Source organism: Toxotes jaculatrix, chromosome 9 (assembly GCF_017976425.1).
Source record: "Toxotes jaculatrix isolate fToxJac2 chromosome 9, fToxJac2.pri, whole genome shotgun sequence".
In the NCBI taxonomy this organism is placed as follows: domain Eukaryota; kingdom Metazoa; phylum Chordata; class Actinopteri; family Toxotidae; genus Toxotes; species Toxotes jaculatrix.
The window spans coordinates 16,706,749-16,720,602 of record NC_054402.1 but is presented as its reverse complement, the minus strand read 5'-3'; the positions used below and the strand labels follow the sequence as shown (position 1 = coordinate 16,720,602).

Below are 13,854 nucleotides of genomic sequence, written 5' to 3'. Positions count from 1 at the left end.
CAAGCATCCATCACGTCAGCGTGGATAGTCACAGGGGAAAAAAGCCAACAAACTTAAAGAAAAAAAACATACAGGAAATGAGAACTGGAAAGTGGTAACAGAAATCACCAACCATACAAAATATAGGTATTTGCCATTACATTTTTTTTTCTTTTATGCTGCTGAGATATTTCATAAATCAAATGTATTTGCATTTTCTATTAAACCTCAATTATTATACTGTAAGAAAAAAAATTGTTATCTCATTGAGAAAATAGTATATTAACTGTATGGCTGTGAGATAATCACAGAATAAGCTACAACCCACAATGTGCCAAAACTCCAGGGAGTGTAAAGTGATGCCAAAACATCACACATATCTGTGGTGCCAAGTCATCACACAAATCACGAAAATGTGTTGTGCGATGCCAAGTCATCACAGAAATGTGTAGTGTCAGTTTAGAAAGGCAATTAGGTTTTGTAGTAAAAATAAACATTGGAATACCTTCTGGAGTATCAATGGCTTTTATACATTTTCCCTACATTAAAGAGAATAGAATAGAATTCTATTTCTCTTAGTGGGGCAATATCGGCTTTCACAGGCACTGCAGACATAAAGCAACCACAGTCACACAAGAGAAAAAAAAACAACACCACAAGAAACAGAATAAAAAATCTATAGCAGAAAGGTACAGCATAGGTAGATATATATGTATAGTGGTTAACTCAGGAGAGGATTCAAGTGTTACAATACTTGTTGGTGTTTGCATCAGAAATGGGAAAAACATTTTTAAACTTGCCCTAGCATCTCATTTCTCTGTGCCTGCAGCCAGACAAGCAGGACGAAGTGGCAGTGTTGTGGGTGGGCTGAAGTCTGAAGTGTTCGCGGTGACTTCGTGTTTGACTACTCTGATGCATGAATACATTTCTGTGAGATGCGGACGGGCCAAGAGGTTGGGCTCCATTATATTTCACAGCACAGTAGGTGGTGGTGAGATTCTACTTTTGCCCACTTTGCAAGCCTACGCAAGTCTACAGTGTTTATCAAAAATCAGGTTATCACGTCCAACAAGGTGTCAGGACTCTTCCACCTATGTAGCAGTAACCTCATTAAAGGTTATTGTTTTTTATGTTGTTGTTGTATTTTATGTTTTACTTGTGCTTTCACCATTGTGTGAAACAGGAAGTTGTCCTGGGTGTACAGAAACTGGCTTCAGGTGTGACCCCATGTGGCTCTGATATTGGTGATGACACTGTTGATGTGTCGGTCGATTGGTAAGGAAGACATGAATCCTGCGAATGAGGTCAGGCTGCACATTCAAGTTGTGGACTTTGGCGATCCTTCATTGCTACAGGGGCTGTGTTGAAGGCTAAGCTGAGATTGATGAAAGGTATGCTGTAATTGTGTAATGTCCTGGTGGCGCCATGTTTTGTAACGCAGTGTGAAGGATACATTACTGCCCCTACGTGCCTTGAAGGCAACCAGTTTCTTAAAGGGAGTTTGTGACAAGTCACAGGTCGACACCATGAGTTTTGAGATCAGGGTCATTTATGGAGGTCTTTGCTCACTGTATGAATTTTATGAGCAGATGATGTAGGATAGGCTGAGTTCGAGTTGTCTGTATGAAATGGGAAAAGTCTGCATGACCAAAATGGATTTATTAAGCTGTGAGACATGATATGAAAGTTACAGCTAGTTGGTAGAAACTTGAGCTGCAGCTACAGTTGTTGGGTTTTAGTCACTTGTACCACGCAAATCATGCTGACATTCCAGTTGCTATACAAAACGTCTTATGCCAAACACAATGTTGAAATGTAGCTAATGCCTTATACGCTTGTATACTGCAGACATAGCAGTTTACAAAAGAAGAAAATAATCAATTATTACAGTAGCATTTGATAGAAAACTTGACAGTGGACAGGGTCAGATCTTGCCAATGCATTAGCCCACCAACACAGAGGTATGTAGCAGAAGCACGAAATGAAATGGGAGAAGCAAGAAAGTGGAGACAGGAGCAAAGGATGCAGTAAAGGCAGGGGCATGTGGTATGGGTGAAGCACCCAGCCCCGTGTCCGATTCTGAGACCCTCTTGAGTAAGGCTGACTCAGCCTTATTGTGCTGGGTGGATACGTGTTTGTGCGTGCATGTGGCAGCAGTCAACACCCCCACCCCCCCATTCCCTGTCCAGCCTATCCCCTCCTCTCTCTCACTCTCTCTTCACCTCTACCTCTGCAGTACCTCTCTCGCTCATTCCTCCCTGTGCCGGCTGGGGAGACACGCGCTTTCTGCTTTTCTGCTTGGCTGCTGGCTCTGCTCCAGCATCCCCTCTGTGCCTCTTGTGTGCTCTCCTCCACCCCCACCCACCCCTCCAGCCTATGCCTCCCCCTGAGGGGTCTGTTGGCCAGCCTGCTTCCCTGGCTGTTGCTGTTGCTACTGCTGCTGGAGCAGTGGAGCTGTTTGACAGTACGCTGCTGCGCCGCTACTGCGCCGCTACTGCGCCGCTACTGCTCTGCCTCGCTTCTCCTCTCTGCCTTTCGCCTCACACTCTGCTTTGCAGGATAATCACCAGTGAGTCTGCCAGAGACAGCGACAGAGGACAGGAGGGGAGAGAGGCAGAGAGACAGAGAGCCTGTACTCTTTATTCAACTGCTGCATTCTTCAGTCTGTCTTTTCCTCTGTTTTCCTGGGCTGCTTGAGTGCAGTGCAGAGAACAACTGGACGGGAGTGAGCTCCCTGAAGGAATTTATCCTCCCCTCTTTGCGCTTCCTCCCTCTGTTCATTCCTGGGACAGAGTGCAGAAGAGGAGAGAAGAGGGAGGGACTGGGAGCAGGACTTCAGACTCTGCCTTCAGCTGCACGGCTCAGTGTCCCACCTTGCTCCAGAGACGCGTGAGACAAACGCACAGAGACACACGCCTATTTGCATAGATTAGACACAGCTCAGGCTGACCAGACTAGCAGACAGGGGGACAGACTGACAAAAACACACATTCTGTTAATACAGAGAGACAGACAAGACCACAGACAGACAGACAGACAGACAGGGGGTGTCATGGCGTCAGTGGACAGCACCGGTTCAAGTGTCTCTGGTCGGCTGAGATCAGGGGATCTACTTCATGCTGGTCTGGCAGTTGCACTGCTGCTCGGTGAGTTATACTTCTCTCTATACCTTTAGCTGCCCTGTCATTCCTCACTCCTCCACTATAGCTCCACATTACACAGAACACTTCTGTCTCTCTGTAAAACGCTTTAATGACAACTTGTGTGCTGAGTTAATCCGTGTAATTGTTTATACATTTAAACTTGTTTCTATGCCCTCTACACCTGCCTCTTTTGCTGCTTTTGCCCCTTTTGTTTCAGTGTTTTTTTATGCTTGTCTGGGTGGGTGGTTCGCTGCTTTCACAGTAAATCCATACCTCTTTTTTTTATTACTCCAAACCAACATCTGCTGTTCCCCTGCCTCATCATTCTCTTTCCACACCTGAAGGCTAAAATGTCACATCTGGTGTTTACTTGTTGCTGGACTGAGGGCATCAAGGTCAATAACATCCAACCCTTGGTTGATCTGAACTTAGACGTGTTAGATATCTGGGTTGCTGAGCTGGATGAGTGATTAGTTAAATGATTCTCTGTGGACGTTCTCAATGAGGTGCTACTTTCAAGGCAAAGATGAATGAAAGGGAAAGAATAAAATACAGAAAAACTTTCCGTTCGAGAGTATATAAAAACCACGGTCATAGTATTACTGGTAGTGACGTAGTGGTGCAGTGGTGATCTGTGCTTTTGCTCATACACTCCCTGATTTTGTTGTAGTGCCCAATAGTGCCCCCACATCACAAAATTTCCTCAGTTGTTCTCAAAACTCAGCACAGTTCACAGTTGAGCTTTATGGTAAAAAAAACAAGAGCAGTGGGTGTATGCAAGGAACTACATTTTAGTCCCACCCTTAGGAGAACTACATCATATTATCAAATTTAAGTGTTGAAGTATTAACCACAAATGAAACAAAATAGGTTTCCGCTTTCACTCATTTTAATTTCTCCTTTTTCCCCACAAACATTTTGCTGTTACCAGTAAAATTCACGTTTTTATGTTGTCCAACTACGACATTAATAAAATAAGTTGTGCCTCAGATCAAAGCAATTGACTTTACTTGGATAAAACTCATTAGTGGTGCACTCTGGTCAAGATAAGGCCCAAATAACAGATCACCTTCAAACATTTAGCATGCAAAGCAACACATATCACTCTCTAATCTAAAATACTTATTCAACAAAGACAGAAGAACATACAGGATCAGCATCAGGTCATACATAGAGAAAATGATTGAAAAAGAGTAAAATCCAACACCGCCTTGTCATTTTCTGTGCCATTTCACATTTTGACATAATGCTGTATTAAGGATAGGCAAAACCCATTGTGCTTACTGCATAATTTTTTTTAAACAATGAGACAAATAGCTTTTCAGTTGATTGGCTGCAGAGCATGACTTTAGACCATGCTGACTTCATATCATAAGCAGTATGAGCTGCCGTTAAAGGGAAACTATTAAAGAGATGTGCAAGGCAGCACTTATGTACTCTAATGTAAAACACAACTTTTGTTCCTGTCAGACTTTTTCTTCACAAAGCAGATTCACAGATTCAGCAGCATTCTTACAACAATTTAACACTAAAATGTGGCGTGTATATATATATATATATATATATATATATATATATATATATATATATATATATATATATATATATATATATATATAATAATAAAAATTCACAATTACTTATAGGTAACTACAGGAGGCCCATTTGGAGCTAGAGAGCAGTATAATGTAACTCAACCAAGGTCAGTTTTCTGAAACTGGTTATCTGGTTTAGAGAGTAAAACGCAGAGAAGGTCTATCTACATTGGTCCATATTGCAGATTTTAGGATTTACTGGGTTTAATTCAGCAAATTTTACCACACCAAAATCTGTATTGTGTTTTTAATACTATGTGGCTTCGGTTATATGGGTTAGTATACCGTACAGTTGTCAATCTTTAGTTGTGTTGTTTCCCCCTTGGGATAGTTGCTGTTGTAATTAGTAGGTCACCTTCTTTTATTTTCCACTTAATTGCTACAAGGTCTGGTACATTCTGATGCAGCTGAGGCTTAAAAGCTAACACAGTCTCATTTCAAAGGTAACATGACAAAAAGAAAATCAGTCATTGCCCTGTATAGTAACATAGATTAATGTTATGTCTTAACAGCCAAACCACAGTTTGAAGGTATAAAATTAATTAATTAATTGATTGATTAATTAAAGAAAAGAGGATTTGGTCACTTGTGTGAAAGTTAACATTCACATTGATTGATTGATTGATAACATTCCAGTGGTGACAGTGTTTCACAGGAACAAACTCTAATGCAGGGCTCTAGATCTGAAAGTTTTGATCCAAAAACCCTACAGCTCCCAGTGTTAGCAAATGTGGTCCCTCCTTCACTGTTAATAAATGACCATAATTCTCTTATTATTCTGTTGATCCTCTAAAGACTTTTGACTAATACCAAAGACCATCAAACATTTTGGGGCATCCACCATGGGGTGTCAGTCAAATATTTATAAGTATCAGTCATAGGTTCTGATTGGTTTAGGTGCTGCCATTGCAGTCTTTGCAGTTCTTTGGTTTGTCCCTTAATTATAGTGTCCACTGTGTCATGATGTCTTAATGAATTCTCATAACTATTCAAGACTCCCAGCTTATCACTGTTGTCAGTCCCCATCTCATTTGTGGCAACATTATCAGTCTCCACTCTCCAATAACATAGTCCAATTTACAAAGTCCAATTTAAAGCCAGATGTGGAAAGAAAGGAAAACACACTGAAAATCAGAGGATGTTTATCTGTTACTGAAAGTTCTGCCCTTTAAATTATTGAACAATAAGCTCATTGTAATAATTTACAGTGAACACAACAATCAGAGATATGATACATGTATGTGAAACATGACAGTCTGTCTCATCCAAAGACCAAAATTATGAGCATGTAACTATATTATTCATACTCAAAGCACCACTGCTTGGTTGCATTAGCAATGTGGAGGTGCCACTGATATTACAAGTGGTAATATTATAACAGATCCTCCTCAGAAATAATCAGACCTGTAATCCAAAAATATCTGAGACATGCAGACACACACAACAATGGTCACTCCAACCCTGACATTAAACTACTTCAATCTTCTGCACTTTCACAAGCCTCAATCTATGGTGCCACATGCTAACAAAATGGATTGTGCAACACCTTTCTTTGTATAGAATAAACAACAGACAGCAGAAAAAAAAGTAGGAGCTGTGGCACAACAAGCAATCAGGCCACCAGATGCAGAGCTGTTGAGGTTATAACTCCGCAAATTACTAGTAACATTTTATCAGTACTTGGCATGTAAATGTGATAATTACTGATACTTGCTTGTGTGGCTATCATATTACATAAGTGTGTATCCGTACGTGTATGTGCAGTGTAAACGTTACCCCACCCTCTCCACCAACACCCACGGCTCTGCTGATTGAGTTACTCAGCTGCTGTTGTAATTCTCTGCCCCTCTGTCACTCACTCACCTTGGAGAGGACAACTCACTTCACTTACCTCTCCCTATCCATCCCTCCGTTCTTCCCTAGTGACCCCCTCCATCACTTCCTACTCGCTGTACCTCCTCCATTACCCCTGCTCCCCCATTCATCGCTCTTCTTATTCTCCTCCTCCCTTCTCCCCCACACTTCCCATCACTTCTCTCCCTCCCTCCCTCCCTCTGTCTCTTTTTCTCTCATGGAGGTAATAGTGTCCTTGGTCAGTTCTCTATGGGTTCAACTCAGAAATACATTAACCCTTCAATCTCTGGCCTACTTAAAAAAAAAAAAAAGAAAAAAACACCTCACCTTGACAGTCAGCCAAGGACACACACACACATACACACACACGTGCACACACACACACACACACACACACACACACACACACACACACACACACACACACACACACACACACACACACACACACACACACACGAATACCCAGTTGCCTTTTCTCCCATCAGTGATTCCAATATTGATGTTTCCCAAATGGACAAGATATTTGATAGTGGAGCTGAAAATATCAGACATTCCAGCCTATTACTCATGTACGCACACAAACACACTCAAGTACATGAATAGACACAGCCTGAATAGGCAAGAGTTCACATGCATGGAACCACACATGTACAAAGACAACCATGCATACATAACTAGCACACTGTGGGTTTTGTCAGGACAAATTGTAAAGATAGAAGAAGAGAGGAGAAGAGGAAGGGGGCGGAGAGAAAAAGGATAGTAGAGAGAAGAGGTGTGAAATGAGGGAGGTGTGAAATCTATTTCTAGGCTTGGGGTGTGGGGGGGGGGGGGTTGTTCCTCTCAGATGTGTAGCAGATCATCATGCTTCCAGTGTGCGTAAGCCATTTAGAAGGGATTCTCCCTTGTATTCTCACTTGTTTTTCACTGCATCATCATTCCCTCTGGAGCACTTGGTTACAAACCTTGCTCACTGGCATTGTGCCACTAATTATGGACAGGGGGCAGAACATAATTCATTATTGTATTTAGCTCAGAGGTTAAAAGACAGTCAAAGGATTTGCAACCAGCAGCCAGCTAAAGAAAACATGTCAACTCTCTAAGCTGTCACTGACTCCACCACTGTCCCACGAAAAAAAACATACACAGTGGCTTTTCACATATCCCCTCTTCTTATTTGGTTGTGGCGTCCCTGAGGAACAAGTTCTAAGAGCAAGTAAGACAGAAAGAAAAAGGAGGGAGATGAGAGCGAAAGAGCCCAGCGCTGCAAAAAAAAAAGAATAGAAAGAACCTATTAAAAGAGAGTAAATCCAGAAACAGAAAAGGACGAGCTGAACTCAAATGGCCTGAGTTGCTAAAGTAGTGGAGACAAGTCAAGATGACAAGAGAGGAGAGGTAAAAATATCAGACTTTAGAAGACAAAAGCGTGAGGTGAGACTGAGAAGACGGAAACTGAACAAAGAAAAAGTACAGCCAAAACACAGTGATACACTCTCAATCATACACTTTTAATACAACATTCAGATTTAACACTTACTTGCCATTTTATCTTGACATGCAAAAACAGACAGTTTTCAGTCATTATTTAAAAGGTGAATTGAACTCATGCACAGCACAGTTAATCACTGAGATCTGGTTGCCTGCAGTCATTTCTCTGTTGATCCCCACGTCCTCAAGTGATGAATCAGCAATGAACCTGGTGACCACGCCAGGAATGGCTGCATTCACACGTTTGAATTTGAAGATTTTTGTAAATGTGTGTGCCTGTATATGAAATGCAGGGACACACTGTCATAAGATGATACAGATGATAAAATCGCAATTGTGTTGCATTCAGATCAGCAGCACACAGCCCAAGCAATATTGAGACTGAAAAAAAGAGCATTTAACACCCAACTTATGACAGTAAAGAGTTATTTCATCCAAAAATGACTGATGGAATTCCACTGTTTCAGTGTTTTTCTAATACTGATAACCTCAAGGAACTGGAAAGCAGGTGGTGTGAAATTCTTATACAAATGTAAGTCCTTCACAAACACATAGGCCTACATATACTCTAATACTGTTTACACCATGTCCAAGTGCAATGTGATCCTGAGCAGGTCAGTGTGGAAGAGAGCATTTATAAATAGGCCCCAAGTGTGTGAGAGACACCAGAGTAACAATCTGGGACTTAGACCAGCTGTCATTGCAAAACCAACATAACCCAACTAGCAAGACCTAAAATACCAATACAAGATGAGCTGTCTCTTTTAAAAACTCACTATGTTTTCTGTAATTTCGTAACAATATCACCGGACGCCAGTAATATTTTGTAATAAACTAGATTTCTGTTTTTGTTTTGGGTAACTTCCATTTAAAATAGATCAGTCTGTGTTGGCTTGTTCATCTGTCAGTCATTCTCAGTTAGTCAGTTTGTCACCTAAGTCTGGTCACCTTGCTTGGTATGCATACAGGAGCAGTGAATTCACAGAGATGAATTAGCTAAGAGAGAGAGAATTTACCAAAGGTCTGAAATCAAGTGAAATGACTCATAAATTGAATGAAATCAGACTTGACCAAATAAAAAGCCTTGCCAGTGACTAATGACTTACTTGTACTTGACTACTGCAGTACAATTGATGTATTTTCAGCCACTTCAGTAGAGGGCAGATACTCATGTTTCTAGTACTGAGTTTGTTGTTTATAAGTGTATTGCATTGTCGTATTAAAAAAAAAAAAAAAAAAGATTTAATCCTTGAAACCAGTGGCATTTCTGTCCTCAGCAACATGGTTTCCACATTGTCCCTCTGCTTGACTGTTGTACAATCACTGGCAGTGTGTAATTACTATGACACTATACAAAAAGGCATGAGTAGGCAGGGGAAAGTCAGCCAGTCAAAGAGAACTGTTGTTTGGTTGTGAATGAGAGGATGGGTTTCCTGGAAACAGAATAAAAAATTAGGTAATTATAGTGTGCACAGTTCTAGCATATTGACCATATGAGTAGAATGACTTGATAGTCGCTCCAAGGCCAAAGTAGAAGAAAGTTAACTGGTGCCAGCAGCATCAGAGTTAGAGAAGGCAAACAACCTGTTTCTTGATGCATCAAGTGAAGATATTAAAAGGAACGACAACCGCTTGGCAGTTTGTACTACTTCAATCCCTGGGGTACTTGATTGGTTTTGTCTTGAAAACAACATTCATTTTAGTTCAGCTAGTTTCTGCCTTATAACTGCCTCTATGAAGGCTATCTGCAGTTTGTATAACTAAGCAAGTTTGGAAAAAGCTTTAGTAGGGTATTCATGGTTTAGGTAAAATTGTTGTACACTGTTTCTATGACTGTGCTTGTGTTGAGATTTTGAAAATGCATTCGATTTTAAACTCCATTTGATGTTTTCGCTTCACACTGTATTACATACAAAAAAAATTAATAAATGAATAAGTTAAAGTTTCATTTAGGCCACTTCTATTACCTGCAGTCTGAATGTAGCCTTATAGTAACAAGAGCCGATCAGACATCAGTAAATTCAGATGGGGCCAAAGTGGGCAGCAGAAGAAAATTATTTATTACACTAAATTATTTATTACACTGTATATGCTTTGGAGAAATAAGGGCAGTGCCAGACTCAATTTTGATTACATCAGTACAACACAGATCCATCACTGAGTTGTTTCTTTCAAAATCCCACAACACCTATGGCAACAAAATCCTCCCTTAAACTGCCTAAAAACTTAATGGCAACTTACCAAGACCTGACTTCCTATCTGTTTCAAAACAGATTCTTATCTGGTAAAGATGACATAAGTCATAAACTGTCTGAGATTCAACTCAAGAAATTGAAACATTAAAGGCATTAAGAAAATCCATAAAACTCATAAAATGATCTCTTACTTTATCAAAATTAAAAAAAATAAAATAAAATGGAATAATTGAGGAAAGAAAGTAGTCATTTAATGAGCTGCACTTACAGAACGTCAGCCAGTATTGTAATGCCATTACTCAGCAGTAGCACTCATCTTTCACAGCAACTCTGGCTGGACAATAGCCCAGAGTCCCAGTATAAAAACAGTCTTTTATCTTTTGTCATTTTTATTCTAAAAATGGTTTAAAAGCAATGTAACCTGAGCTATAACTGAGCCTGTACCTTCTATTTATAATGCATTGTTTTTGGTCTGCCACATATACAGTATATGTGGGGTGCTGTGTGTGTGTGTTTTTTTTTTTTTTGTTTGTTTTTTTTTGTTTGTTTTTTTTTACTTTATATATCTGTTTGTTTGTTTTAATCATAATCAGTGTTTTTTGTGCTTTCATTTATTGTGCTTTTATTTTCTTCACCATTTCCTTTCTCTCTTGGTTCAGGTGTATGGAGTGTTGGTGGACTGGAGGTCTCAACAGGTAAAGTGTCTTCAGTTGAAGCAATGAACGGCTCCACAGTTCTGCTGCCCTGCACCTACTCCTCCTGTATTGGCATCAAAAACCTTCACTTCAACTGGCACTATAATGACAATGGAACCATGATCAAGGTACAATGTACTCACAGGCACACATACACATACAGAGAGACACACACACACACACCCATAGTGAACAACATGGACCTACCTTGGATACATGTTAGTATAGACAACCTGTATATCTATGTGCAAATGTGTGTGCGTAGTTATGTGCAGCAGAGATCCCCATGGAGGGTGTGGAGCCCAGGGTCAGCGTGTACCATGAACGTGTGGAGTTTGTCGGCTCCTCAAAGAGCAACAACATCTCCATCCTGCTGTGGAACATCACCTTTGAGGATCAAGGAGAGTACATCTGTTTCGCCAGAAACCCAAAAGAGAAGAACCGCAACCACAGTGCTACCTTCACTCTAATAGTCGTGAACCAAAGTATGTGACAGATGCACACACCTAACATACAAATATACAGCTTTATCTAACTCTTCTCACCCCGTCTAACCCACAGCCAGACAAAGAAGATGGGTGTTTTTTTGTTAACTCTTCCTCCACATTATTTACATCATCTGCCTGTCCTCATCTTTCTCCCTCACAATGTTTTTCCCTCTCTTCCTCTTTTCAGTGAAGGAAGTTGACAATACTTTGACAGTCATCATTGTCTCAGTGCTGGGTGGAGTCATTGGCTTAGTTATCATTGTCATGGTGATAAAAGCCTTGGTTGTTCACTTCCTGCTGAAGGATGATGAGAAAAAGTGAGTACATCATTGATTATGATATTAAGGACTATAAGGGCAAATGAAGAAAGATGTAGAATATAGTTGTTTATAGACTGTAATAGACTTTTTATCAAATACTGCTGGTTCTTGCTACCAGGTCATGGTAGGCCATTACTCCATTAAATTCTCATATCAGAAATTGTGATAATTGAATGTCCTTGGCTGTGTATCTGTGTAAATCATTGATTCATTATTACTGATGAGAGTAATGTTATACTGACAGAAGACAGTGTGGGCTGCAATTTTGTGACTGTTAACCCCTAATGTGACTATAAATCGTGAAAAATAGTTTTTAAATCTGTTTGCATGGATTGCTCATAATATTCCCATATATTCCCATTTCTATTCTAGGCATTGGTTTGATAATGACTGAAACAGCACCTTTCACATTTTGTTGCATCGCGTCTTTCTGTAGCTATTAACATATACATTTGTCAGACACTGTACTTTGAGCTGTTATTTGATGAGAATGTGAGCGTAAACTCAAACAGCCGAGCATGCATCGCAAATGCTGTGAAAACTCACAGTGAGAGACACAGATCAATTATGAGTACAAAATGATCTTCAATAATGTGACTAAAAATAGAATTATCTGAATGTCTGGATTTGATAATGCCTACTCTGATTGTATTTGGATTGAAAAAAAAATCTGAACTGCAGTTCCATGGCCACTTCTGATTTAAAATGACATGTTAATTGGGTTAATATGACACTATCATTGTCCATGTTAAAAAGGGCACATTTGCTGCTATGTAGCAAGAAATGTGACAGGCGATAACTCACATTACAGCCGACCCATCATAATAAAGCTAATAAAAGCCAATAAAACAGCAGACAGAACAAAGGAGAAATTATATATCTATTTTCACATCTATCACAATTGTTATATCGGTGATGAGTTGCAAAACATATAGGACATCTATTAATGAAATATGATACAAATCTATGTGGTTGATGTTCTGAGAAAATAAAAGCAAAAAGCATAAAGTTCTTAGGTTTTATTAGCTTTCACTTAACTACTTTGACATGTATTTCAGTAAAACCTTAATTACATATTCCAAATTTGTGTCCAACACAAGATTATTATTTGGGGCAGTGAGGGTTAGGCTATGTAAGATCCCCTGCAGCACACAGATAGCCCTTATCACTCTTACGTCTCTCCTGCTATGAGTGTACATCTTAATCTTTTGGTTTCTCCGTCTCTTGCAGTAAAGAGTGCCTGGTGAGCTCCTCAGGGAATGACAACACAGAAAATGGACTTTCAGGAGCCAAAGCTGACAACAAAGGGACACCAAAGGCATGAGCGAAATGCAAAGTATGTCCGTATGTTTGTATATATGTTAGACAAATGTACACGCTCAGAGAAAATGCTGTTATCAGTGGACTGTTTTATCTTACTAGCGGCTAACTAATACAACATGTAAATGTCTCTTTTAAATCATGCTTGAGATTTGGGAAGTGTGAAATGTGCGTAGGCCTGGATCACTCCCTCACTTACATGGCAGCCCATTTGTTACACAGTGTCCAGCCTCTGTTATCAAATTCTGCTCTATATCTTACTGAACCTCACACTTACTCTACAGAGCAGCCTCAAGAAGGCTGGCTTTGCCTCCGACTTTATATACTTGCTTTCTATACCCTCTTTTCTTTAGTCATGGTATGACTTCAAAGAATTTTTTTAAAATTTATTATTTATTTTATTTATTTGAATTATTTGTGTTACAAGGAATAATAACATTACTTTTTAATTCTTTATTTGGAATTCATGGAGTTAGTGTGATCCACAACTCCAAGTCAAACTTGGGCCCAAACAAACCTAACCAGTGGGAACACACGCACTTTGATATCATGATAAATTGCCATAACCTATAACCTATAAACTGCCATTATGTCAACTGAAGAACAGTACAAAGCCGCTGAAATGCTTTTGTCTAACCCTTACATGACACTTACACATATCCACCTGTAAACCCAAACCAGAGGACCAATCAACAAGAGTTTTTTTGCCAAAAATGTAACATTTTTTGGTTATAATCAAATAAAATTATATTTCCGTACTTGCTTACTGTTCTCATG

The 13,854-nt window shown here is 39.8% G+C and overlaps 1 protein-coding gene across 1 annotated transcript; it reads left to right on the top strand.

Moving 5' to 3' along the window:
* Positions 1-2,246: 2,246 nt before the first annotated feature.
* LOC121187470 (sodium channel subunit beta-4-like) lies at positions 2,247-13,364 on the top strand. The gene is made up of 5 exons (XM_041046725.1): positions 2,247-3,125; positions 10,914-11,077; positions 11,215-11,434; positions 11,625-11,754; positions 12,988-13,364. The coding sequence occupies exons 1-5, from the start codon at positions 3,032-3,034 to the stop codon at positions 13,079-13,081; spliced, it is 702 nt and encodes a 233-aa protein (XP_040902659.1). The 5' UTR covers positions 2,247-3,031; the 3' UTR covers positions 13,082-13,364.
* Positions 13,365-13,854: the final 490 nt, after the last annotated feature.

Excerpts from the sequence above, each read along its gene's own strand:
- LOC121187470 (XM_041046725.1), top strand. The coding sequence starts at position 3,032 with ATGGCGTCAGTGGACAGCACCGGTTCAAGTGTCTCTGGTCGGCTGAGA. Across the intron at positions 3,126-10,913 it reads GGCAGTTGCACTGCTGCTCG|GTGTATGGAGTGTTGGTGGA; the intron begins GTGAGTTATACT and ends CTCTTGGTTCAG. Across the intron at positions 11,078-11,214 it reads ACAATGGAACCATGATCAAG|TTATGTGCAGCAGAGATCCC; the intron begins GTACAATGTACT and ends GTGTGTGCGTAG.